The following is a 27,080-nucleotide window of genomic DNA, read 5'->3' as shown; positions in this document are numbered from 1 at the left end:
AAAGAGAAAAAAGAATGGTACTGGAAGAAAGAAAGAAAGAAAGAAAGACAGAAGAAAGAGAAGAGGATCAAGTTTCTGTCCCTGAGGTGGGCCCTTGTAAAGTGCTGGAATGTGGGACAGAGTGAGGAGCAGCAAAGAAAGCAAGCTGGGTTGGAGAGATGGAAAGCAGGAGGGCCTGGGAGGGCCTTCCTGGCCTTTCCCTCCAGTGATCTTTCAGATGGGAGCCCTGTTTGCCAAAGCCAGCCTCCTCCCCTATATATAAAGCCAACCCCAGGTGCCTTGGCCTCACTGCTTCCCTTTGCTCTCTGCCTGGAAATTGATCCAGTCCTTGAAGTTTCTATCTGGTAAGTCTTCTTCTGGGTTTCCTCCTTGGCTTTTGCTCAGTTGTTCCCTGAGCCAGATGTGGGGCTTTGGGATTGTAGTTTGCAAGGGACTTTAAGACTGCAGTTTATTCCAATCTATTCAGAGAGGATTTTGAGTTCAGTGGGCTTCTTGGGCTGAGACTGAGAGAGAACTACTTGAAATTAATTCTGCAGTCGACTATGCATAGGATTGCAGGCTAGCAATGCAGTCCTTGAGACCTCCCCTCTGGAATAAATCCCACTGACTTCAATGGGGCTGAGTCCCAGGTGGGGTTGGCAACCTAAGGAAAGGCAACTGATGCCCTGGCTCGCAGTTAAGCCCTGCACAATTGTGCTCTGCCATTCAGATGATGCTCCCAGGCATGTGAAGAGTGCCATGCCATTGGGGTGTGGCCGGACACTCATTCATGCCCCGAGGTTCGGTCCACATCATGTAAAAAGTGGCATCGGAGGTGCAATGGCAAACCTCCTCTGATGAAACATGGGCAAAAAAAATGATCTTAGGGGGGAAACTTGGTGGGGAAGACCATGTGGGTCCAAAAATATTGTATTTAGAAGGTCCTGGGGGGCCCCATGAAAATGGATTTGTGGCCCATGGGATGCATTCTCCCCAACAACGCTTGGCCTTCCTTGGCCCACCTAAGCCCTGGTGGCATCTCCATCCTCCCCAAAGAAAACCCCCCTTAAGTAAGAAATCAAGTCCCTTTCACTGTCTCATTGGGTCTTGCAGCACCTTTGAGACTCACCGCCAGAAAGAAGTTGGCAGCGGAGCTTTCCTGACTTAAGTCTACTTCTCAGGAGCATTTGGTCTTAAGTCTATGAAAGCCCTGCTGACAACTTTTTCTTGCAGTTGGTCTCATGGTGTTGCAAGTTCTCTCTGATCGGCCTGCACAACATATGGCCAGGGGCCGCATGCGGCCGACCAAAGGATTTTGAGTGGCACTCAAGATGTGGATTTCAGGCGCCTTGCCACCCAACTTTGTTCCAGGAACGAACCAAGTGGCGACAGTGCAGACAGGTGAACAGTCATGGCCATGTTCTAGAAGGTTTCTTCCTGACACTTTCGCTGGCATCTGTGGCTGGCACCTTCAGAGAATGCTGGCATGGAAGTAAGTGGAGTACATATATTTGTGTGACCCTACTCTCTTCCATGTCACCATTCTCTGAAGAGCCAACCACAGATGCCAGCGAAACGTCAGGAATAACTCTTCTAGAACATGGCCACATAGCCTAAAAACCCACAACAAACTATCAATTAATATTAACAATTAAAATAGTTTCATCATTAATTATACCTCTACTTGGAACCGAGCTGCTAACAACCTTCTGTGGTCCAAAGAGTTTAGCCTGTTTTAATTTTTGGGGCTATCTACTACCAGTTGATCTAGATGCTGATTCTACAGACTAACACAGCTATCTTTGAGTTCTTCCAGTGGGTGGGACAGTTTTCTGTCGCCTTTCCTCCCAGACAATTTGCATCCTGGGTTTTTCCTCCCACCTTTGCTCCGGGGAGCTGGGAGGCGTAGTCCACCCCGCCTTAGGAGTTTCTCAATTCTGTAAAGTCTGGGACTAGGCTGGCAGAAAGCAGATTCTGGGATGGGCAAAGGTCCATCCCACTCCAATGCACCCACATAGAGTCCAGAAAGGTTACTTTGATGGATCACGTCTCCCAGAATCCACCAACTAGGAGGATACTGGGAGTTTAGTCCCCCCAAGCAACTTTTCTGAGCCCTGTCCTGCCCACACCCAATGCTTGGCTGCCTTTTCCTTGCTGCGACGTTCACTTGGCACCCAAACTCTCTCCAACTCCCTCCTGATCTCTGGTGGGGAAAGTTGGTATGACATTAGTGTTCACAGCTATTTCGGGGTTTTGTGTGTTCTGTGGAATCCTAGAATTGAAAGAGACCCCAAGGGACATCCAGTCCAACCCCCTTCTGCCATGCAGGAACTCTCCATCAAAGCACCCCCGACAGATGGCCAGCCCTGTTTGTCATTTCCAACTTATGGTGCTACCTAAAGCATGATGTCCAAACTCTGGCCTTCCAGGGTTTTGGGACTTCAGCTCCCAGCATCCCCAAGGTGGCTGGGGCTTCTAGGACATGAAGTCCAAAACACCTGGAGGACCAGTGTTTGGGCATCACTGCCCTAAAACAAACCTATCGTGGAGTTTTCTTAGCCAGATTTGTCCAGAGGAAGATTGCCATTGCCTTCCTCCTGAGGCTGAGCACATGCGATTTACGCAAGGTCACCTAGTTGGTTTCATGCCCGAGCGAGAATCGAACCCTGGTCTCCAGAGTCGTAATCCAACACTCAAAGCATTACGCCACACTGATTCCTAGTTTAGTTGTTCATTACCATGCTGCTTATGGATTCCCTGACTCAGCCGGATGCTTGCACAACTACCTGCAAGGCAGGTTGGTCTCGCTTAAGCCAAAGTTGCTCACACCTCTTAGCCGAAGGAGGATTCGAACCCAGGCTTTCAGGCTCTGTTGTCCCCTCCAGCTTTGTCTCTTCTCAACGATGTGGCTTCCACAGTCGACGCTGCAGGCAGAATATGACAAGGAAAGTTTGCTTTGGATGCAAAAAGAAACTGGCGCAGCTTGTACAGTGGGCCCTTGCGGTTTGGTTCTATGGATAGCAAAATCCATAGATGCTCAAACCCTATTATATGCAATGGGGCACTAAAATGGTGTCCCTGATTTAAAATGGCAAAATCAAGATTTGCTTTTTGGAGAGAGAGAGAGAGTATATATATATATATATTTGGCCCTCCTTATCCTTACATTTGGCCCTCCTTATCCTTTTAATCCCCGGATTCAAGCATCCCCGGCTTGAAAATATTCCCCTCAAAAAGGTACACATTCCAGATAGCAAACCTTGATTTTAAAATATTCAGACGCTTTCGATTGTATACAATTTTCACATTTAAATAAAAATGGTTGTCAAAAGTGTTGGAAGTGGTGATGAGAATCTCGGAGTGACAAAAAGAAAACAACTTTACAGCTCAGGACTTAATTCTGCAAAATAAAACAGGGGTCTATGGTGTTTTGGGGTGGTGCAGAAAACAGCATGTCCAAATTCCTATTGCTCCTGAAGTGTGGGAACTACAAAGCCCATCATCCCCAGGAACCAATGCTTTTCCGAGCCACGATCAGATTTGGAGCAAAAGACACTCCCTTGCTTTCTGTCTGATTGCAGGGTGTTTCCTCTTCTTCTTTTTTAACTGAAAATGATAAGTTTTGCAATGACTTCAAAGGCTTCCTTCCTCCTTTTGCCCGCCAGGCAATGCTCATTTTCATGCCAACCGATGCCTGAATTAAGCGGACCACACCTTGCGATTATCTGGAATAGGAGAGTCCCTCACACTATGAGCCTGCTTTGACTGCCATGGCTGCTTCCTATGGAATCCTGGGATTTCTAATTGGAAACCCTGTGGGATGAAAATTAAAAAAGAGAGACTGCAGCAGTTTGCTTTTGACCAAGCCTCCTGGGAAGGGCAAGATTTCGCCCTTCCTCTCCCCCCAGAGCAGTTGCAATCTCCATCTCTGGATGTTTTGAAACAGAGGATGGATGACCATCTGTTGTCAGTGTGTTGAAAGTGTATTCCTGCATGGTAGTCCATTGGAGTGGATGACCCTTGGGGTGTCTTCCAGCTCTAGGATTCTATGATTCTGGCCTGCAGCATTTCAAAGAGCCAGGATATGTATGGCCTGGGAAAGTCCTGCCCTTTCCATCTTTTCGGATGCTTTTCAATTGAGATGCTTTTCAGCTTGCAGCAGAAGCGATTGAAAAGAAGAGGACAAAGGCGGGAGGAGGAGAGAGGAACCAAGACCATTGAAAAGCATCTGAAAAAGTGGGAAGGCAGAGAATTAATCAGGACTTTCCCAGGTTACACATATCCCAGTTCTTTGTCTATGAAATGCTGGAAGGTAGAATCATTGACTCCTAAAGTTGGAGGAGACCTCAAGGGCCATCCAGTCCAACCCCATTCTGCCATGCAGGAACTCTCAAAGCATCCCAACAAATGACCATCCATCCTCTGTTTAAAGACCTCCAAAGATGGAGACCCAGAGTTGTTTCTATTAAACACAACTCATGAGACCATAAAGGAAGTGAGAAAAGAATTTGGACGTTCATATATATATATATATATATATATATATGGTGTCTACAGCTAGAATTATATACACTAAATATTGGAGAAAAAGAGAAATTGCTAATATTGAAGAACGGTTAATTAAAATAAAGAGAGATGATGAATATGGACAGTCTAACAGCATTAATTTAGGACAGACTAACAGTCATGATCGATAGACAAAAAATGGGATCTGATTTAAAAAAATATGGGGGAAATTGGATAAATCAGAGAGAGAGAGAAATGTTCGAATTGAGAATATAGAATATATTCTATATATTGAGACTATAAATAAATTGAGAACATAGAATAAGGACAAGCATTGTACAAGAAGCTTCAGTTATATATAGAAATCAAATATAGTGAAGTGGATAATGAAATTAGAAGAGGAAAGTATATGAGGATGTATGCATGAAGTAGGAAATGGGAAAAGATATTGTAATAATAGTTGTCCTCATAGAAATTTACAGCTGGAAAGAGAAAAGTAAATATGTGATTGAATATAAGGTGAACCTAACCAGGAGGGAAGTATTTATAGGCAATATTAGTTTAAAGAAGCTTTGATGAATGTTAGCTTAAAGCTTTGATGATGATGATGATGATGATGATGATTTATACCCCACTCTTCTAATATTGATGAATATTAGTCTAAATATTAAATATTATATATATATATATATATATATATATATATATATATATATATTTCTAATATAATATTATATATTATTATATAATTTATCATTTATATTTATATAATTTATATTAATATATAAATATTAGTTTAAAGCATTGAGGAAGAGTAGTTTAAAGAAGCTTTGATGTTTACATTTGCTTTTGGGGTTGTTTTTATATGTATTGTTATGTATGTATGTATGTGCCTGTGTCTATTGGGGGGGTTGTTGTTTGTATATATTTATGTATTTTAATTTAATATATAACAAAACGTAATAAGATGGAGACTCCACCACGCTCCCAAGGCAGCGCATTCCCCATTGGGGAAGCTCTTACCATCCAAACGTTCTTCCTAACATTAAGATGGAATCTCTTTTTGTTGTCTTAATATTTAAAATAATTCAAAATCCAAACCTTGAGTAAACATCCTCACTATGTTCTCTCGTTCTTTGCAGATCTACTCGCAGGTTTCTCCTCTCCAAAATGGCCAAGCCGCTCGACCAATGTCTTGTCACGCTGGTTGGGATTTTCCATCAATATGCCTGCAAGGAAGGGGATAAGCAAACGCTGTCTAAGAAAGAGTTGAAGGAACTGATCCAGAATGAGCTGACTATTGGACCAGTGAGTACCAAAAGAAGTCCATTTTGCACAGTCGGGGCTGTATCCGCACTGCGGAGTTAACCCAGTTTGACTCCACTTTGACTGCCCTGTCTCCAAGCGATGGGATTTGGGGGTCTGTAGTTTGGTGAACTATTAAGCCTTCTCTGTCAGAGAGCGCTGGTGCCACAACAAACTACAAATCCTAGGATTCCCACAGCATGGGAACAGGAACAGGACAGTGAAATGGGTGATTTTGCAATGTGGCAACAGCCTGAGTGTTATGTGTTATCAAGTCAACATCAACTTACAATAGCCCTATGAATGCAAAGCTTTCAGGCATGGCAGTCACCGACCATCCGGCTGAGGTCTTGCAAACTCAATGCCTTCCAATGATCCGTTTGGCAGGGAGAGTCCCGACGAATCCTCCGCTGCCCCACTTTTTCAGCCAGTTTTAAAATGTCCTGGTTTCTCTCTTCACCTCCCACTTTTGTCCTCATCTTGCTTCAATTGCTGCAAATAAGAGTGCAAAAATAAGTTTGCACTCACAAGAGAAAGAAGAGGGCATGACTTATTCTGCACAATATTAGTATAACATGTTTTGGGGTGGTGTCAAGCTGCATTATTTCTACAGCAGAGACGCACCCCAAGTCATCTTCTGGTTTCTTGACTGCAGTCTCCATTTCAGGTAATGACCGAACCAAAGTATAGGAAATCCTTAACTATTCCGAAGTCTTCCAAGGCCCATTTTAAAGTTATGTAAACCATCCCAGCCCATTATTTTGGAACTTGAACATTGGCTTTTTTTTTTGGCATTCTTCCTTCTCCTCTAGCACCTGAAGGATGCAGAGATTCAAGGACTGATGGAGGATCTGGACCGCAACAAAGACCAGGAGGTGAACTTCAAAGAGTACGCCAGTTTCTTGGGTGCCATGGCAATGGTTTACAATGAGGTGCTGAAATCCCAGTGAGCATCTGGAAAGTCGTATTTCCATCGACCGTTTCATGTCCAATAAAATATATACACATATATATATATATTAAATTTTGTAACGCTTGCCTGGCATTCCATGGGTTGTCTTTCTTTGGCAGAACTGAAAGGAGACAAAATCGGTGCCATAGTGGTTTGAGCATAGGACTATGACACTCGAGACCAGGGTTCAAATCCCCACTCAGTTGTGGAAACCCACTGGGTGACTTTAGGCAATTCATACGCTCTCAGCTTCAGAGGGAAAGCAAAGGCGACCCCTTCCCATCATCCCCAGACCTGCATGACCATTCAGTCCTAACAGTGGGAGCTGCAGTCACAATACATGGGGAGGGCAGGAGCAATAATGGATCATAATATCACTGAGTTGGAAGAGACTGCAAGAGCCATTCAGTCGAAACCCCTTCTGCCGTGCAGGAACTCTCAATCAAAGCATATCCGACAGGTGGCCATCCAGCCTCTGTTTAAAGACCTCCAAGGAGGGAGACTCCATCGCTCTCCAAGGGAGCATTTTTCACTGTCAAACAGCCCTTACTGACAAGATATTTTTCCGAATGTTGAGCTGGAATCTCTTTTCCTATAGCTTGCATCCATTGTTCCATGTTTGAGTCTCTAGAGCAGCAGAAGACAAGATCACCACCTACAACAGGGTGTCCCACCCACACAGCTGTATTTAGGCTATAAAAGGCTTCCTTGGCTGCAGTTTTAATTTAGAAAAACAAGCCTTCCCACAGTAGCACTGCACTGCAATCCAGCCAGTTTTAAAAACCCAAAATCGGCATTTTAAATATATATTTTAAACAGGTCGCTGAGCTAGACTGCAAGTCCTATCATCCTCAACATCAGCTGTGATGATCGGGGCTACTGGGACTTGTTGTCCAGAAGCATTGAAGAGCCCCGGGTTCCCTGCCCTGAGCTTAAGGAAACAAGCAATGGGTAAGAGGTGGGGAGGATACCATTTCAGGCAACGATTCAAAAGACACCATGTTGGTTTGCTGGGTGGAGCCAGGCTCAAATCGTCTCCAAACTCAACCTACACTACCTCACAGGGCTGTTGTGAAGGAGGAAGGAGTAGGGTTTGATCTGTTTGAGGTGAGGTTTGAGCTCCCTGGTGGGGAAAATGGACTAAAAATCTATTGAATGGATGGCACAGCAATGTTAGGAACACAGGAACTCTTCTCACTTGGGAACTCTTTTCCCACTGGAAGGCTGTAGTTCTAGAGTAAGTTCTGTCAGACAGAATGGGGATCACTGAACAGAATATGCTTGCCACAAGCCACCCATGTTCGCATTCACATTACGACAGTGCAATGGGCATGGTCAGCAATAGGAACCAGGTGCAGTTCTTCCAGTTCATCACACAAAGGCACCCAAAAACACTCAAAGGTGGAAATGTATAGATCTACATAAACACACACACACATATATATGGGGAGATCTATAATGCAGACAGGACCTGGAATTACCATCCCAAATGTACTTCACTCCTGGCAACAGAAGATGGCACCCTTGCCCACTCTCCCATTTCAATTCTCTTTCCATCCTGGTCCACAATTCAATGCAAAATTAGAACTTCCAATATGGGCAGAGTTGCCAGGAGTCCCTCATTTGAGAATAAGAAAGCTTATCCTTTTATCTAGACTGAATAAGATCTCACAAATTTAAAAATCTCATAATTTTCTTTGTGGGCTCTTCACAAAGACAGAAACGTGTGCCACGTGTCATCGGTGGATGCCAACAGTATGTCAACTTTACAGAGAAACGCAAGTGAACCAAACTCAATGTTTCCCATTGGCTTTTTGGTGGAACACAAACTTGTTCAGAGCTACCTTCCTGACGGTGACGCACAAGTCACAAATTTTGACTGCCCCTTCTTGCTATTTCTGAAAGCCCAACAACGCTAGAGGTGGGTCCCTTTTCTATTCACCTGCAAAATGGGGAACTGAGCATCACCAAGGGTTAGGTGGGATATTACATTTGCAACCATGCAACCCAAAACATTCTTGCTTTTGGAAGCTAAGCAGGCCCAGTTGGGGTTTTTTGAAGGACCACCATAGACCTTCGAGCAAAACCAACAAAAACCCTGCCTGAAAACTTCAACGGCTGCCAGTCAATGTTAACAGTATTCGACTACATGGCGCATGGTGTCACTCCATGCAGCTGTAGATATGAAGCAATCTTTCATCTTGAGTGTGAGTTATCTAATGCTTTGGATTAAGGAAGCCCACTATTGTTAGAAACTAGGGGTCTGCATTAGCCTCCCAGAAGACCTAACCCAGTGATGGTGAACCTTTTAGAAGCTGAGTGCCCAAACTGCAACCCAGACCCCACTTATTTATTGCAAAGTGCCACGTCCCTCTGGCTTTCTAGCAAGAAACTCTGGCAAACTCTGTGCTAGGGCGACAGCATATGTGCCCACAGAGAGGGCTCTGAGTGCCACCTCTGGCACGTGTGCCATAGGTTTGCCATCACTGACCTAACCCCTATCTAGCTGGTTTGGGGTTCTTTTTAGCACTGTCAGCATTGGAAGAATGGGAGTTAGAAAAAACACAGACCTGACAGTCTTGGATTGCAGCAAGTCTGCAATAAATGCCATAAAAGCTGGGGGGAAGTAAGATTCTGTTCTATCAATCCTGCTATAGCCGTGTATGTCTACCTACAACAGGCAAGGTAAACAGCAGCTGCTTCCAGAAGCAATAACTATGGGAGGGAAGATGAGTTCCTTTTCTTTTTATGTGATGCAGTAACCTATCCTTATCAATCCCATGTTATTTGTATCTCTAGCACCCAATTTTCTGTCGAGGAAGTAATGCTCCAGAACTCAGCTACTGTACTTCCAACCCTGTAAAAACAAAACCACGGCAGATAACCGTTGTCTCCATGTTGTATTTACAGGCTTCTCAAGGGACATGGGGCTCTTAGAACCAAGATTAGGGCTGGAGGGGGAAACAGTTGGGTCAGTGCTCCCAATCCAGCAGAGACTGTTGCTCTTGAGTCCCACACTACCCGCTTGCCCCGAACCAGACAAAAAGAGAAGGAACGCAACATCGTTATAATTAACATATATTTAAAAAATAATAATAAAATCACTCTTTTTTTAAAAAAAAATCTCCTCTGTAGCGGGAGGGAGAGGGAGGGAAAGGACTGGGAAGGAGGTAAGTGCTGCCCCCTTGTCCTCTCCCTAAAACCCCACGGTTTTTCATCGGTCCCTGTCCCCTTCCTTCCCGCCCCATTCCTGCTCAAGCTCAGATGCTGGAGCTGACCTCACAACAATAAGAATGCAAAGTTACAAGTGCTTTACAAGAGACTTCCACTTCCCCTCTTCCTCCCATGTACACGGCAGTTCCAAAGGGATGAGGGGATGAGGAGAGAGGGAGGGATTATGTACAGAATCATGATTAGGCAACAAACAAAAAAAGGAACCAGGGATTTCGCACCCACCTCCCTTCCCCGCTGCTCTCTTCCACACTACGAAGGTCTCTAGCTATTGGCAGAGGTGTAAAAAAAATTAAAATATACACAGGAACAAATTGCAGGGCCAATGAAATGGCTGGGACTGACGGGGCAGCGTCGTGCCTCAGATTCACAAATGCACCCATCCCTCGTGCTGGAACGTTACTTCCTGAATCGCGTCCCGTTTTCTCCCACTTATCTTTGGAGGGCTCAAAGCTCTCAGAGCTCCGGCTTTACTACCCCTCACTGCCAAGAGATATGTGGGGCAAGAGCGACTGTCCGCTCCTACCCACCCCTTCTGGTCTCCCATTAACCCAGGCTAGTTCCTGCCCTTTGCCAAGTCCAGTCCCAGAATGCCCCAGGAAGGTTCAAGCCATACAGACGTCTCTAGGGAAGAGAGGGGCACTGCGAATTCAGGAAGGAGGTGGCCTAGGGTGGTCTCCATCACCCGGAGTATGGGAAGCAAGAGCTGGCCTTTTTGTTTACTTCCATGGCTCGCGAAGGTCCTTTCCTCTTGGGTGGTGGGATGGGGGTGATTTGGGGTGCTTCAGGTCCCCTCTCCCTCCCTTTCACTGGAGCCGGTCGGTGCGGAAGGAATCCTCAACAGCCGTGTCAGTCAGTGGGGCATAGGGATCGCTCAGCATGTTGAACGCATCCAAGGTGAGCGGCTCGATCTTCAGGTCCTCGTCCAAACCCAGGGAAGAGGAGTCCATCTCGAATCCGGGCATACCCGCCAAGACCGTGGCAATCTCCTTGGAGATCCCGGGTGGAGAATCCCCTGGAGGGATGGAAGGAAGGGAAAACAGGGCCAGATAAGGAAATTTCCCCATTAATTTTAGGAGATGTGTCCTCTCCTAATGCAGCCCACCCCAGTCCTCCCACCCCTGGACTGATCACATACACATACATTGTAAGCAAGATATCCACAATCCACTCTGCTCCTGGTTTTCTCATTACCTGTGAGAATGATGTTGGGTATGGGGCCGTGGCGGTTGCAGTTGCTCAGGTTCTGGCGATTAAGCAGGTGGGGGTCGTGGGTGCTGCCACTGGTGGTGGTTGTGGTGGTGCTGCTCCCCGCACCTCCCGACTGGCCCATGTTGTCGCCTTGGGAGTAGTTAAAGGCACCCAGGTCGTCCATGAAATTGCTGTTGAACGTGAAGCCTCCAGTCATGTTGTCAACGAAGCCATACTGGTCAAACTGCAAGAAGCAGAATGGTTTAGCCTGGGCAGGTACACAAGAGCGCAAGCAGCTGTGGTCACAATATAATAATAAAATGATCATTCACAACGGAATCACACACTGGAATGTGTAATCTATGCAATATATTATATGACCTGCCATCTTCAAAGAGCTAGTGGGGAAATAATCCTTTAAAAAAGTGTGATGTCAAAATCTACCATACGCTGACACATTAGAACATTATGTGTCAGGCAAAACTGTAGCTGAGAAAAAGAAAACATTTTCTGTCATTTGATTCTGTCATCCCCTAAGCTTTCTTTTTCAACCAGTTATGTCTGGCATATGATGTGCTAACTCTTTCATTAGTTTGAATCTTAAAGCCCCACTAAGATACTTGTTTCATCATTTATTATTAATTAATTCCACAGTCAGGGACTACCACTAAGAAGACCACATCAAATGAGGAAGCCCCATGGCCATACTACTCTGGGGGACCACAAATCAAGCCTCCTCAGCGTAATACTATTTGCTAGTTATGAATGGCAGCAAGGGAATGGGGACAGTCTTTGACTCCATATCCACCTCCCAGAGGTCCATACAAGAAGGCCCCAAACACCACTCCCAGATTCATCGGTAGGTAAGAGAATACAGAAAGCTATTGTACACTACGTTAGACCATCTATTTTGTCTACTTAGGCTGGCAGCTCCCTAAGCCACTCCTCACAGGGCATGGTCTCCAGACCTTTCACCATCTTGATCGCTGTCTTTTGGGCAGGTTCCAGCTTGTCAATACCCCTCTTGAATTGTGGTGCCAAAACTGGGCACGACATTCCAGGTGAGGTCGGACCAAAGCAGAATAGAGTGGTAAATTACTTCCCTCAATCTAGATGCTACACTTCTATCGATACAGCCTTTTTAGCTGCTGCATCACACTGTTGATTCACGTTCATGTTCAGCTTGTGGTCCGCTAAGATTCCCAGAATCCTTTCACATGCACTGTTGTTAAGCCAGGTGTTAAAATGCGATCAAACTGCTATAACTGTGTGAAAGAGACCATCCTGCACTTCAGTAGCAGACTGCCTTGGAGGGTAGTCAACTCTCCTTTGGATGGCCATCTTTTGGGAGTGCTTCACCTGTAAATTCCCACATGGCAGGCCACTGGACTAGATATAAATAAAATAATATCCTCATGAACTTTTCCAATTCTACAATTCTATGACCACTTGTGCTAAGTAAGCCAAGAGCAGGAGGACACTGCACAACAAAGCCACAAGGTACAGTTACTCACACTGCCCAGTCCAAAATCACCCAGCTGCTGGTTGAACTGGTGTTGGAACATCGAATTGGGCTGGTAATGCGTCGGGTACGGACACTGTGGCTGCATAGGTGGTGGCGGTGGCTGGTGTTGCTGTGGCTGGTGCTGGGCTGCCTGGCGCACTTGCTGAGGGCAAACTCCCTGGGCCTGGTGGTGGGGCTTCTGGCTCTGCTGGAGAAGCAAGCCAGGTTGGCTGTATGGGTATGGAGGGAGCCTCTGGTCGGCTGGCAGTTTGCTGGTATCCAACGGCACCCCCTGGTTGGGAAAAAGGCACAGAAGGGAGCAAGTCAAAGGGTCTGCAACTTTGAGGTGGGGGAAAGGAAGGGGGAGAGGGATGGTGCCCATCTCTCACTCACTCCCTGCCTCTGACCTCCCCACCATCAACAAGCCAAATTTGATGGCCAGGCTATAGCTAAGGGACTGAAGAACCTCTCCACACACTGCTGGACTCCATTTCCCATCAGACTTTTGGTTGGGGATTATGGGAGATGTAGTCTAGCAACACTGACGGCACAGTTTCTCTGTACCTGGGGCTAAAATCTGATCAACAGAAGCAGTAAATGGAAGTAGAAAGAGCTGCAAGGGTGGGAAAGAAGATGCGATGTACCACTTTGGACTGGAGGTGGAGAGTATCATTTCTGAATGCTTTCCCATAGAGAAGAATTATTCCCTTCAGTGTGAGCACAAAGATCAACACAGCAAGAGCTCAGTGAGAACATTATACCTACTGATGTACATATGGATTTCAGGGATGTTACCCTTCAACTGCTTCTGCATTTTCTCCTTGCTCAAAAATTACTGCAGTTTTCTTGCAGCTCCGTGTAAAATGAATATTTCCGAATACTTTTCAGCCAGCATGTGGACATCACGGAGCATTTCAGGAAAGTATTCTGTGCAGAAACAGACTTGAGGCTTTAAGTAGGAAAATAAAATGTTGCATTCTTCATGCAAAAGAACAGCTTTCAAAAACACGTGCAGTTTTCTGTACAAAATCGTGTTTTTTCTACAAGCAACACGACTGGAATGCAAAAATTCAATTTCTATGCAAAAAAAAACCCCACTGCTTCCAGAAATACACATGGACTTTCAGTTGAGTGGGGAGAGATAATAGCTTTCGTGTGAAAAATATAAATTCTGTACAAAAATATCACTTCCCCAAATAATCTGGGGTATGGAAACACCAAATAAAAACTGCAGAAAATTCTCATCTCTGCGCTATTCTTCCCAACTGAGTCTCCTGGGAATTGGAAGCCCACTTTTTGGTCAGGAAACAGACCAGAATTAATATTCTTTCCGTCCCTACTGTATGTATTATTTCTATCCCTAATGTATAATGTATAAACTCATCTTTAAAGTCTCAGATGGCACATCAGAAAAGTCTGTTCCGGTTGCCTTTCAAGCAGCTAAAGGTGAAAGCTGGGACATCTTCCCATAATTTAAAAATATTGTCTCTGTTTTGTTAGTCACTCTAACCATGGTGTGAGTGTACATGAATAGGAAATCTAACGCACACAGGCTTGGAGGGAATTTTCCTTCTTTATTTAGCATCCCAAGTGGTTCTCTCTTACCAACAGTTCAAAATGGTACAATTGACTTAGGATACTACCACTGCGTTCTGTTCTCCTCGCCCCAGTCCTAGCATGGATATGAGACGGGAGGGAGATCCCAACTGTGCCATCTAGTGGATATATATTTATATGTATATATAAATTTAAAAATCTTGCTATGAGCCACATTACCCAATTACAGCACTATGATTCCACTTTAACTGCCATGGCTGCATCCTATGGAATCTTGCAACTTGCAGTTGTAGGAAGGGCCCTTAGAATCATCAACCAAAAAGATTGGATGCCTCCCCAAACTACAAAGCCCAGGATTCCATAGGATACAACCACAGCAGTTAAAGTGGAATCACAGTGCTATAATTCTATAGTGTGAAGGGCCCCCAATCTGGGAGATACCAACCTATTTGAACATTAAGGCAAAGTGTGGGTCAGGAGCTGGCTATCAGACAGAGTTCAAATAAAGGGGCACCAGTGCATAGAAGCAAGCAAGAAGAAGGGAAGTGATGTGGACAGACTTAAACCATCCGATCTCAACCTATGACCAATTGCCAGCCTTCCTCTCCATCCTCCCACCTCCAGTTCTCTCTTCTTCCCACAACCAATACAGACAATCCCCTCTAACTCAGGAGCATGGCTCACTTGACAATAAAGGTTCACTCTCTGGCTAAAGGCAACTGAAGATCTTGGCTGACTCATAAGTAGCTGTTGCTGGAACAAACAGCAAGACAGCCACATATGACTAGGAAGACGAGAGGACATGGTAAAGTGTCTTCAGCTATTCTTGTCTGGCCCAGATAAAGTTCATAAGGACTGAAGATGTCTGAAGCTTTTCTTGGCAAGCAGGAATCCTTACATATCATTTACACATCAGAATGTAAACTGAAAGGGCATTGTAGCTTACTGAAGAGCACTAAGGCCATTGGAAAGTACCTCCAACAGCCCAGAAGCTGGCACTCTCTATCTCAACACTGGTTAATGCAAGGGTGGGCAACTGTGATATTTCAGGACTGTAAATGCCATCATCTACCACTGGCTAGGATGGCTAAGGCTGATGGGAACCGCAGTCCAGAAACACCTGGTGTTGCCTACCAGAGGAATTGAAAAGCATATGAGGAGGCACTGGCTGTGTCTTAGGATAAAGGAGGGTTTAAAAAATGGGTTGTCGACCCACCCACCAGACATCCTGAAGTTCTCCCCTCTAAGTTGAAATGAGATGGAAAAACAGAACGATGGGAGAGAAAGAATCAACGCACAGAGGCACGCACCAACACAAACACACAGAGAAAGGGTCAGCGGCCCAAAGCGAGCGCCAAAGGGGCGCCCGGAAAGTGCCCGCCACGGCCCCGTGCATACCTGCGTGATGGAGGACAATGTGGGTGACATAGTTGGTGAAAACTGTTTTGGGTGCTGCCTTCTGGAGTCTCCGCCCATAGGGAGGGTCAAGGGGCTGAGCGGGGCGACCCTGCGCCGGGGAGAGGCGTTCAGGGGGGCGTAGGAAGCGGCCGGGGCTGACGGGGAGGAAGCGGAGGAAGAGACAGGACCACCACCACTGAAGCCAGGTTGTGGCTGAGGCTGCTGCGGCTGCTGCGGCGGGGGAGGCTGCAAGCCCGGGTTGCCCGCAGCGGACTGCACCGACTGGCTACTGAGCGAGGAAGGGAGGGAAGGGTTGCTGAGGGAAGAGGAGAGCGAGGGATTGCTGAGGGAGGAGGGCAAGGACTGGTTGCTCATGGAAGAAGGGATGGAAGAGCTGCTGGGGGACGAGCGGAGCGAAGGGTTGCTAAGAGAGCCCTGGAGCGAGGGATTGCTAAGCGAGGACTGGATGCAAGGGTTACTGAGGGAGCTCTGCATAGATGAGCACAGTCCTGTTGGGACAAAAACAAAATAAGGAAATAAATAAATAAATGAATACAAAAACCAAAGAATGAAAAAAAGGGAAAATGACTAACAAGGGAGAAGACGCACAACACAGTCCCCCGTGGAAACAGGAAGCACCCCCTGCCCTGTGGCGCACATCCGGTGGGCCGCCTTGGGTCCCTTTGTGGCAGAAAGGTGGCATAGACATGAAATAAATAAAAAACAAATAACTAAGCAGTAAAAGGAAACGACAGGCCAATTTCCCAAGCTGTGAAGCTCCAAGGAGTGAGAAAACAGGCTGGGAGAAGGGAGACCCTCACCGCCCAAGAGCAGACATGGTGGCCAAATTCAAGACACCTATGCTTATTCTCCACTCCTCCAAAAAAAAAAGAGAGGTTGTACCTCCCCACCATTAATATTTTTTTTGGGATGGGGAGAAAAGAAAGAATTGGGGAGGGATGTCCCACAACAACATCCAGAGGTGTGCCAGAATTCAGCGACAAGCCATGTGCTTTGCATGGGTAAGGTTTCATCCTCCATTGGCCCAGCTTCAAAAGTGGCAGGAAGGCAGCAATGAAAAAATATATATACCCGGCCATCACAGAACTTCAGAATCAGATATTTAGCTGGTGGAGGATTTGGTGGAAGTGATGTGACGTCGCTCTAACGTCCCCCTTGAAAAACAACGAACCATACCCCATCTCTAGAATCTTCTTGCCATCCCTAATTTCTTGGGCCTTCCAATTCCATGCCTCACCATCACAGGTCCAAACAAGAAAAAACACAGTCCTTATTGTTAGTCCCACTGGAAGCAATATTCTGAAGCCCTGCAGTCGAGATGCTCACTGGCAACAGGCTAGTCATTGGCAACTCCTCGTAATTTTAACAAGCCTTTGAATTTAACTGTTCATCTGGTCACCACAGGCACATGAGTGAGAAGGCTGGAGAGAGACTGTTTTTTAACTCCTCTGAACCCACAACAGAGAAGGATACCAGAGCAGGTGGAGCCTCTGTCCCTCTGCTCAGCACAAAAATACAGCAGTAGGAAATGTGGAGCTTGCAGCTCACCCCTAAAAAGCTATTTTTTTAAACAATGTACAGGTTGGTGTGAGTATATATTTATAAAAGGAGTGGGAACCCCTTTTCAGCCCCAGGGCCACATTCAGTTTCAGAGACGTTCTTAGGGGAGGGGGACATTCCTTTGGAAGGCAGGGACCAAAAGTGTGGGACCAAAAACATTCACGTTTTTCAGCTCAACGTTGCTCCACCTTAGGAGAGGCCTTCCAACCTGTCAGAATAGTGGGGAGAGACATACAAAAGCTATGAAGTCACTGAATGATGATGGCAGGAGAAAGAAAACGGCACAGCTGCCTCAGGAAATAGAAACCGAGACCCCAGGAGCACTGGGTTTCAGACACCAGGGCCTCAGGTTTCTTGCTTCTGTATCAATCTCAGCGTTGTTCCTGGACATTTGACGGATGGCCATCTTGTGATTATTCACTGGCTCTGTCCATTCTGTAGGCCCAGTCACCCACCAACCCTGCATTTCCTGCACATCTGCTGAAACCTCACCTGGCGAGTTATAGCCGGGACCAAGCCCCATGCTGCCACTGATGCCCAGGTGCGTCATGGTGTTTGCCAAGTTGCTGGTGCTGCTTCCGCCGCTCAAGCTAGGATAGGCCGACTCTTCTGGGTCCAGAGCTGTGGGCAGTGGAGACGGGAAATGCAGGTTCGTGAGGTCAGGGAGGGAGCCCCCCGTGTTCATGGCGGCAGGAATCAGAGGCAGGTTGGCAGGCTGGTCCGGGGATGGGAAGATGCTGAAAACAAGACAAAGAAGAATCTCAGCAGAAAGAAAGAAAAGGAAGGACGGAAGGATCTGCTACATTCCAAATTGGTTGTGTATTTTGTTCAGGTCTCCCAACAGGAACAGGGGACTGAGATGTTAGCATGGATTGTGCCACATCAGCACATGGAAAATAATTTTCTTAAAAACAGAAGAGCACTTTTTTAGAGTACTTTTCTCCATTTCCCCCCACAACTAGTAACCTTAGAATTTCCCTTGTGAGCTAGCTTCCTACCTGAAAAGGAGTTTAGTTTGGTTCTTGTTTGAAACCATAGGGAGCACTCATACAAATGGCATTTGCTGCCTGTAATCTGGAGTGGCAGAATCTGCTTCACTTTACTGGGACCTGCGATGCTCCCCTATGTATTTATTTATTTGGGGGACTTATATCCCACCTTTCTCCCAAAATGAGATTCAAGGTGGCTGGAGCCCTTAGAGACATTGGAGGGCCACATCCCGCTGCACTCCCCTCCCTTAGTTTTCTTTTGTTTTTAATCGGCTATCAATTACCCCAAAATGACCGGGACTTTTTTTTCCATATTTTTGCCACGCTTGGCTATTTTACGTACACATGAGGCCTCCTTTTAAAAGGAAGGCCCCAAATTTTTAACCCCCCCGGAGGGCACTAGGTACCACTTGCAGCCCATGGGCTGCACCTTGGGCTGCACCTTGCCCACCCCTGCATGCATTACATGGATCTCTTCCTCTTTCTTTGCCCAAACCCAGCCCTGTCACTCCAGAGAAGGAATTTGGAACAGACCAGTGAGGCATGTATTGCCATTTGTCTCTGGTGGAAGGAAAGGCTTCATTTAACACACATAAAAAAAAGGAATTTAGGGAGGGGCGGGAATTTAGCACCAATACTTACTGTATCCCAGGCACCTCACAGGACCTCGGACGAGCGGAAGATGAGGAGAGCTGAGGAAGAGAGAAAGGGGGTTACTGGAAATAAATAATGGGATTCAGGAAGAATAAAATTCTGCTTTCAAAACCAGCTCCTCACTCTCCCACCTGCAAGAAGAATCCATCATCAGAAAACATAAGAAGGTTTCCTGGCTACTCTAAGTTGCACCACTGGGTTCACCCTCCCTCTCCCTCTACATTTTAGCAAACACAATAAGGTTTATACTTTGAAACAGCTGATAGATCCAGACTAAAAATTTCTGCCACTTCCAACACTTATCAGTCAACTTAACAGTCACCCGCAGTGTACTGTGGCAATATTTATAACTAGAACATCTTTGAGCATCTATACATGGCCCATCAACTCTGAATCCTTCAACAACACTCATTAGATACTCAGAGATCAAAACCAAGAACATGTCAAGCTCATGTTTGCATTCTGTGTATTTCCCATCCCCTTCTCACTTTGATTTTCTATTTCTTTTCTTTGTTACCATACTTTAGGCATTACTGATGCTTCTGCTTTTCTTTGCATCCTGAACAGGCCTCATCTTTGCCTCCAGGAGCTCTCTGGCCACTGTTGACTGCAAAGAGGCCAGTCTACTTTTGGCAACTTGTCCTTATGCCCACCTTTTTGGTGTCCCAGGGCTTCAGCAGCTGCTTGCCTTCATCCATGAGACTCTCTTCGATAGAAGGCACTTGGAAAAGAAACACTAGAGATTTGCAGGAAGGGAAGAGAAAATAATCTGGTCAAAAGTATTCAGGAGCCTGGTGGTATGCACCCTCCTCCTCTCTATTTAAAAACAGTAATACTAGGCTTAGGAAACAGACAGGAAGCCTTTAAGACTCCAGCATGCCAGAAGTGAAGGAAGCATGAACCTTAAGAAGACTTGTTTAATCACAACATTACTATCTTTCACCTTTAAGGAGGAGGTTGGGAAACAACCAGGGAAAGCATTTACAGAACAGGAGACTACGGCCTGTTACAGACAGCCAAAATAAAGCTGCTTCGGTCACAGTGGAGGTCTGGTATTTGATGATGTGCATGCGTCCTAAGAGTCCAGAAGTCGTCACCAAAGCCCACTCCAGCCCTAAGGACTGGAGCGTGGCTTTGTGTGGCTTCTGGACTCTTAGGACGCATGCATCATTGAAACACCTACCTCCACTGTGACTCGAAGCAGCTTTATTTTGGCTGTCTGTAACAGGCCTACATGAATAACCAAGAACCACTTGGGAATCCCAGGTAACAGAAGAATGTAATACAAGTTGAGTACAGGGAGACTGAACCTATAACTGCAAACGTAGACTTTTGCATACAGTACTTTCAAAATATAACCAAACAAATAACTTATTGCCCCAGTATCACAGATGACATAACCCAGGATGAGTGCCTTTGGTAAGCCCACTTGGCAAGCTTGTTAGTAGCAGTAGGACTGTCCCACTGCTATCAAGTAGGGCTCCAAGCCCTGTCTTAAAGTCAATACATTATACCCTAACCTTCAGTCCACCTACGGTCATCTAGTCAAACCTGTGTAAAAACTAGTTTACCAAAGAAGCTGCATAATCCCCAAGGCAGACAAGCAGAAGCCAAAGCAGATGACAAGTTACCTTTGCTATCCATGTCATTCTCCAGGTAACCTTAAAAAAAGAAGAAAGAACATGGTTGATGTGAGGAATTTAGCCAGGTATTGGTGGCACTTAAGGTCCAGTAAGCCATATAAGGCTGGAAAATATAGCCCTCTCCTCACAAGATATTGCTCAGCACTTTCCCCCATCAGTCCTTGCAGTCCAGCAAACAATGAGGGCTAATAGGAATGGTAGTTCGCCAACACTCAGAGGGCCCAAGTTTCCCCACCTTTGCCCAATCTGGAATCCCTGGATGTGTTGGAAGATGTCGTTCAACATGCCCAGAGAGTACCAAGTTGGGGCAAGCTGATGTAAGGAAACCAGAAAGCTCATAACCACACACCAGCTTCAACCCCAAAGCATGACAAACCACCTTCATTGCCAGGGCCAATTCTGTGGTGGGCTGCACCACTGCATTTTTCAAAATTGAAAACTGACATCTTTCTACTTGTAACAACTAGTTCATCTGGGACATTCTAATCTACAGGGATCAGTTTGTCTTGTGTGAGGGTCAGGAGGATACAAAGAGGGACTAGGCTGCACACAGACCACAGGATCCTCTATTTGCATTGTTTGGCCACCATTTGCCATGGATTATCTCAGCTGCTGCCAGCCCTACCTTGTACCTTGTCCCATTCTCATTCTCCAATCCACAGAACCCCAAAGCTTCTATCTATGTTCCACAAATGGCTTTCCCTACAAAGACATATCCTGAGTACAAACCAGCCAAGAATTATCTGTTACTACCAGCATGCTGCCCCCTCTAAGAGGACTTTCAGGTGCCCTTGTGAAAACAGACAATTATTAAAAACTAGTCTCAAGTCTGGGGAAAAAGCACACCCAGACAGGTGTGGGAACTCTCTCTCAGGAACCACATTAACCCAGAATGACTGATGTAGGAAGAGAAACAAAACTGTATAGTTGAAATCAGTACCTAAGTAAATATCTAGCATGTGAGCTTTATTAATGAAAGAGGGGTTGAAACACCAGTTTTGGAATCCCTGTTCAAAATGACTCCTCTCTTTCCCTTTTTTCATCTTTCCTTCTTATCCTTTTCCTTCCTTTCTTCTCTTTCTTTCTGTCACATAAACTAAAAATGAAAGACAGCAAAATAATCAGGGATTTTGGAAAAATCCCCATCCCCATTCATCTTGTTGTTGTTGAATTGTTGTTGTTGTTCTGATGGGGAGAGCGCAAATTCTGTCCATGCGAAACAATCACTCACCTGTCTTGCGATTCGGAGGGGGAGCACCCTGGGAGGCGGCCAGATACGCATCCTGCGGATTGGGGTTCATCACACTCGTATGGAGGGCAGAATCTGAATTTGTTCTGGTTGCAAAAGAGGGAAATATTAAAACACATGTAAACGACCTTTGGAATTTCTGCTGCAAAGACACACCATCATTGAGACCAGATGTACGTTCAGAAGTGTGAAGCTGGAACCTTAAAAGGCTAACAAGCTCACACTGACAGACCTCCTTGTTCCATTGCTACTCCTCTGCTGTAGCCCCCAATACAAAATAATTCACTTGCTTCTAATTGGATCAAATTTGTGTTAATTTTGTCACACACACCCCTGATCAATTGCAGATAAAGACTCTTCAAGGCCCTCCAATGCATCCAAGTCCATTTTAGGATCTCTTCAAGCAGAAAATAAGCCTAGAAGAGGAGAGGGGACCATGCAGCCCTCCAGATGTTACTGAACTGCAACTGCCAGCATTCTTCAGCCTCAGACATGCTGGCTGAAAGGGCTCCAGGGTTTTAAAGAAAGTATGTGTACTGTGAAGTTGAAGGTTTTCACAGCCAGCATCCATAATTTTTGTGGGTTTTTCAGGCTATGAGGCTGTGTTAGAAGAATCATAGAATCATAAGTTGGAAGAGACCCCAAGGGCCATCCAGTCCAACCCCATTCTGCCCTGCAGGAACTCACAAACAAAGCATACCCAACAGATGGCCATCCAGTCTCTGTTTAAAGACCTCCAAGGAAGGAGACTCCTCCATACTCCAAGGCAGTGTGCTCTACTGTCGAACAGCTCTTATCACCAGGCTGTTCTTCCTAATGTTTAGGTAGAACCTCTTTTCCTGTACTTTGCCTCCACTGCTCTGAGTCCTAGTCTCTGGAGCAGCATAAAACAAGCTTGCTCCATCCTCAACATGACACCCCTTCAAATACTTAAACAGGGCTAGCTTACCACCTCTTAACCTTTTCTTCTCCAGGCTAAACATACTCAGGCCCTAAGTCTCTCCTTCAGGGACCCTGAAGGGTTGATATACAAATGCCTTCAATCAATCAATCAATCAATCAATCCTACCCACCCAAAACACACAGTTTTCAACTCCTACGTTGCTGAATTAACAGCCAGATTGAAGAGAGGATGCAAAAGATGTTAGGGGCAGCAGGATGTGGGGGGAGAGAAGAACTATTGCAACTTAACGGAGCACCCAGAGGCATAGACAAGGCCTGGCCTGTTTTGCCATCTGAGGCGTGGGCAGGAAGTTCTCGCTTTCCCCTGCTGCCCTGCCTCACCAGGGTCTCCTTTCACCAGCTTCCAGCATTTTAATGATGCCTTCTGGGAACTCGGGGATGGAAGGATACAAGGTGGGGGTGGCAGAGAGAGGTTCCTATCACTCCCTCAGGAGCAGACAACAGGGGCATTGTTACCAGAGTGCAGCAGAGTTGTGTGCACCCGCAGCCAGCCAATCTCCATTCCCTCCTCCATTGAAACTAGGGCTGAATCTGGGGGGCAGGGGGAGGAGGAAGAAGGGGAATTGGCAAGTGAGAGCAGAGGATGCTTCCTCCGAGCCAAGATCTCTCACGCAAATACAGTGCAAAGGGTGGAGGAGGGAAACAGACATTGTCAAGGCAAAATCCCTGACTAACAAATAAAATTAAGAACCGCTAATTCAAGCAAATGCAAAATAAAGCTGCTGCCTTTGTTTCTGGGCACATAAGGCAGGAGGGATGCTCAACCTGCACAAATGTACAAGAATCATCTAGCACAGCAGTTCTCAACCTGTGGGTCGAGACCCCTTTGGGGGTCGAACACCCCTTTCACAGGGGTTGCCTAAGACCATTGGAAAACGCCTATTTTCGATGGTCTTAGGAACCGAGACACCGCTACTCTATCTGTCTCTGGCTATGGTAGGGGTCACCACAACATGAGGAATTGTATTAAAGGGTTGCGGCATTAGGAAGGTTGAGAACCACTGATCTAGCAGGACTGTGTCCACTCCCACCTCCCGAATGCTTTGCAACAGTGAGGCTGAAATGTAGCGATGGCCACATTTTAGAGAGCCATTACACTGGAGCTAATCAAACCTCCAGTTGGACCTGGAGGTTTCAGTCCCCACTGAGCCATGAAACTCAATGGGTGTCATGGGCCAGTGCCCTTTCCCTTGGCCTGAGCAAGGCTTGCTGTGGGGATAAATTGGGGAGGGAGCCAGGCCTTGAATAATCCATGGGGCCACCTATGGAAAATGCTTGGAAATTTCAGCTGGTCCAAAGAGCTGCAACCAAATTGTTAATGGGAACTGGCTACAACTGCCTTGTTGCAACAGTTCCACCAGCTGTTGGTTTCTTTCTGGGCTCAATTCAAAGTGCTGGTTATGGTCATCTCCTGGATATCTGGAGGGACTGTCTGTCCCCATGTGAGTCTGCCTTGTCTTGCAAAGGGAACTTGCAGCACCTTTGAGACTAACTGAAAGAGAGAAGGTGATAGCATGAGCTTTTGTAGACTTGAGCCTACTTTCTCAGATGCATGGATCTGAGATTGAAAGTAAGACGATGGAAGCATGAGCTTTCGTAGATTTGTGCCTACTTCCAGAGGACTCTCCACTCTGCCTCCTGATCAGAGGAAGTCTACGAAAGCTCATGCTCCCAGCTTATTTCTTTCAGTTAGTCTCAAAGGTGCTGCGAAATCCCTATGCATACTCATTTTCAAAACGAACACGGCTATGTCTTTGAATCCTGCCCATGTCTTGAGATCTTTAGGGAGGCCTTTCTGTCTCTCCTACCATCCCTTACAGGTAAATCTGCTGATACCTTGGGGAGAGGGCCTTCTTCGTGGCTGCACCCGGGCTCTGCAACTCCTTTCCTAGAGAGGCTAGAGACCCTGCTATTGGGTTCCTCCAGGGAAAAAGGCGGCATACAAATGAAATAAATAAATAAATAAATAAATAAATAATATCCAGCTGTAGGCAGCTAAAAATATCTTTGTTTTGGCAGATATTTGAGAACCGATTGCTCATTGGGAAAGAACCTTTAATAATGAGTTGCATTATCTGTGTTTGTTTCGGGCATGTTTTTAATTGGTTTTAATTCTACTGGTAGTGTATATTTTAATTTCTCTAGGACATGAATTGTTTTAACTTTTTTAACCTGTCTTCAGTCTCAGGTTCGGGAAAAAGGTGGGATGATGATGGTAATCAGGGAAGAACTTGCTTGCCCTGTACAACAAGAGGTGCAAATTGTACAATCCTTCAAATGTGGTTGGAACTACAACTCCCAGCAGCCAATGTCAGCAAAGTCATAGGTGAGGAATGCTGAGGGCTGATGCTCAGTCACATCTGAGGGCTCCAAAATTGCCACCTTTGCTTTAGCAACTTGGCAACTCAGGGAAAAGTGTGGAAGCTAAGCCCTATGAGGAACATCATATGGAGCTGGGTATACTTACAGAGCACAGAAGGTGAAGAGGCAATATGAAGGCCATACTTAAATATATGGAGGGATGTGCATGCACAAGGTGGAGCAAGCTTGTTTTCTGCTTTCAAGACTAGCCCACAGACCAATGGATCCAAATTACAAGGAAAAAGAGATTCCACCTAACCATTAGCAAAAATTTCTTGAATGTAAGAGCTGTTCAATAACGGAAGGGACTGCCTGAGAGGGTTGTGGACTCTCCTTCTTTGGAGGTCTTTAAGCAGAGATTGTATGACCATATTTTGGGAGTCCTTTAGTTGTGTACTATATGGTGCTTGTGCCCTTACGGCTCCGAAATTCTAACTCCCATTGATCCTACAATTTCCAAGACTGGTCTATTGAGCCCCAGCATCTCTGGAAAAGGATGCTTCATAATGGTCTTGCCAACTGTAGATAGTCTACCAGTGAGATAAGGCCCCTTCCCATATGTCTGCAAGATGGCAAAGGCGCTTTAACTTACCTGGGGGGTAAAATGTATTCCTCCCCATGACACTGAGCATCTTTCCCCCTCCCATCAGCCTCAAATTCCACCCTGGCCTCTGGATGGATATATATATACATGGACAGACTGCTTGCAAGCCTGGTTGACAAGAGAACCTGGGATGGCCTGGAAAGAGCTAGGGTTGGTGGGGAGAAGATAGAATCAAAAATGGTTCACCTGTTGAGTGCCACCGGCAGCCTAAACAAGTGTCCTTTCTCGGTGGGAAAGTTACCCCATGGCATGGCCCTTTGTAACAAAACAAAACAAAATCAACAAAGTTAATTTATAGCGGTGTGAAGAGAATCCACTGAGAGGACTAGCAGATTGGAAGAAGCATGGGGTTGAAGGGTGAGGAAAGGTAGAGCAAGGAAAAGAAGGGGCTAAAGTCAGAATTGAGGGCACAGAGGCAACTGATGGGGCGCAGAGGCAATGGAGTGGCACGGGGAAAGAATGACAGTCATTGAAAGCAGCCTTCCTCAACCTGGAACCTCTCAGACTGTTGACTGCTATTCCCATCACTCCCAATCAACATGGCTAGAGCTACAATCTACATTGCCCCAACTAGTTGACCAGGAGGATGATGGGTCCTGTATTCCCAATACATTTAAGCAACTAGTTGGGCAGAAGGAGGGAGACATAGTCTGAGGCCAAGTCCCATTTCCTTTGTGGAGACACAGAAACTGGAGATTCCTGGGCAGACTGGGAGCAGCCTTCTCCCTTAAAATTCCCTCTTTGAAAGGTAACCCTTTAGAAACCACGAGAGAGAGCAGGGTGTAGATTCAACTGTAATAGGGCAGAATACAGCCTTCTAAGAACATAATTTTCTATGGTTTGGGGGGAAAGGAGAATGAGAAAATCAGGTTTCTAGCTCTGGGGGGGGGGGGGGAACGACATCTGTCAGGATTCTACCCAAAATCACTTGGTCTACTGAACAAACTCTTCATCTGATTTGACCAAAGTAGAAAACCACCTTACTCCATTGAGTAATGGCTTACTGCATCTCTCATTCATTTTCTCTCTTTCCACTACAGCTCTTGCCCCATCCTGGCCCCACTTAACTTCTTTTTGAAGAAAACCAAGGTCTCCAGCAAAATATTTCACAAGCCATTCCAGGTAGCCTCATCCCTGAGTGTTTCTAACTGTTCCCAAATTGGGGGCTTGGATTCTAAGCACAGCATTCTCATTGTTAAAAGAGATTGGTGAAAGCATGCAAACCTGGTAAAATTAAGACAGCCAGTTGGCTAAGCAGAGTTTTCAATATAGATGGGGTGCAAGGTGTGGGCTTTAGTGATCAGTTCAACCCTTTTCCGTGTCTAAAAGATATATAGCAGTAGTAGAAGCAGCACTCTATTTTGCATTTATAATGTACTTCAGGCTGGTTCAGGGGCATTATTTCACTATAGC

The 27,080-nt window shown here is 45.9% G+C and overlaps 2 protein-coding genes across 4 annotated transcripts in view; one reads left to right on the top strand and one right to left on the bottom strand.

The window, feature by feature from the left end:
• The window catches only part of S100A6 (S100 calcium binding protein A6), a 9,838-nt gene extending 3,011 nt beyond the window's left edge, over positions 1-6,827 (top strand). The window contains exons 1-3 of one of the 2 annotated variants that reach the window (XM_042440222.1): positions 214-344; positions 5,628-5,793; positions 6,603-6,827. In XM_042440222.1, coding sequence (XP_042296156.1) covers positions 5,656-5,793; positions 6,603-6,740 — 276 coding nt within the window. In that variant the 5' untranslated portion in view covers positions 214-344; positions 5,628-5,655 and the 3' untranslated portion in view covers positions 6,741-6,827. Of the gene's footprint in view, positions 1-213; positions 345-5,627; positions 5,794-6,602 lie in introns of those variants that run through there. The other variant, XM_042440221.1, reaches the window with a different exon arrangement.
• A 2,977-nt stretch (positions 6,828-9,804) lies between these two features.
• Positions 9,805-27,080, bottom strand: part of CRTC2 (CREB regulated transcription coactivator 2) — a 35,636-nt gene continuing 18,360 nt past the window's right edge. Inside the window, exons 5-14 of one of the 2 annotated variants that reach the window (XM_042440579.1) lie at positions 25,854-25,922; positions 21,722-21,825; positions 20,479-20,508; positions 19,501-19,583; positions 18,836-18,885; positions 17,697-17,941; positions 15,624-16,132; positions 12,679-12,960; positions 11,168-11,408; positions 9,805-10,988 (exon numbers count right to left, since the gene is read on the bottom strand). In XM_042440579.1, coding sequence (XP_042296513.1) covers positions 10,780-10,988; positions 11,168-11,408; positions 12,679-12,960; positions 15,624-16,132; positions 17,697-17,941; positions 18,836-18,885; positions 19,501-19,583; positions 20,479-20,508; positions 21,722-21,825; positions 25,854-25,922 — 1,822 coding nt within the window. In that variant the 3' untranslated portion in view covers positions 9,805-10,779. The remainder of the gene's footprint in view (positions 10,989-11,167; positions 11,409-12,678; positions 12,961-15,623; positions 16,133-17,696; positions 17,942-18,835; positions 18,886-19,500; positions 19,584-20,478; positions 20,509-21,721; positions 21,826-25,853; positions 25,923-27,080) is intronic. The other variant, XM_042440580.1, reaches the window with a different exon arrangement.

The sequence above is a fragment of the Sceloporus undulatus genome, chromosome 9 (assembly GCF_019175285.1).
Source record: "Sceloporus undulatus isolate JIND9_A2432 ecotype Alabama chromosome 9, SceUnd_v1.1, whole genome shotgun sequence".
Lineage (NCBI taxonomy): Eukaryota > Metazoa > Chordata > Lepidosauria > Squamata > Phrynosomatidae > Sceloporus > Sceloporus undulatus.
Note: the sequence above shows the minus strand (reverse complement) of the source record. Positions and strands in the feature narration are given on the sequence as shown.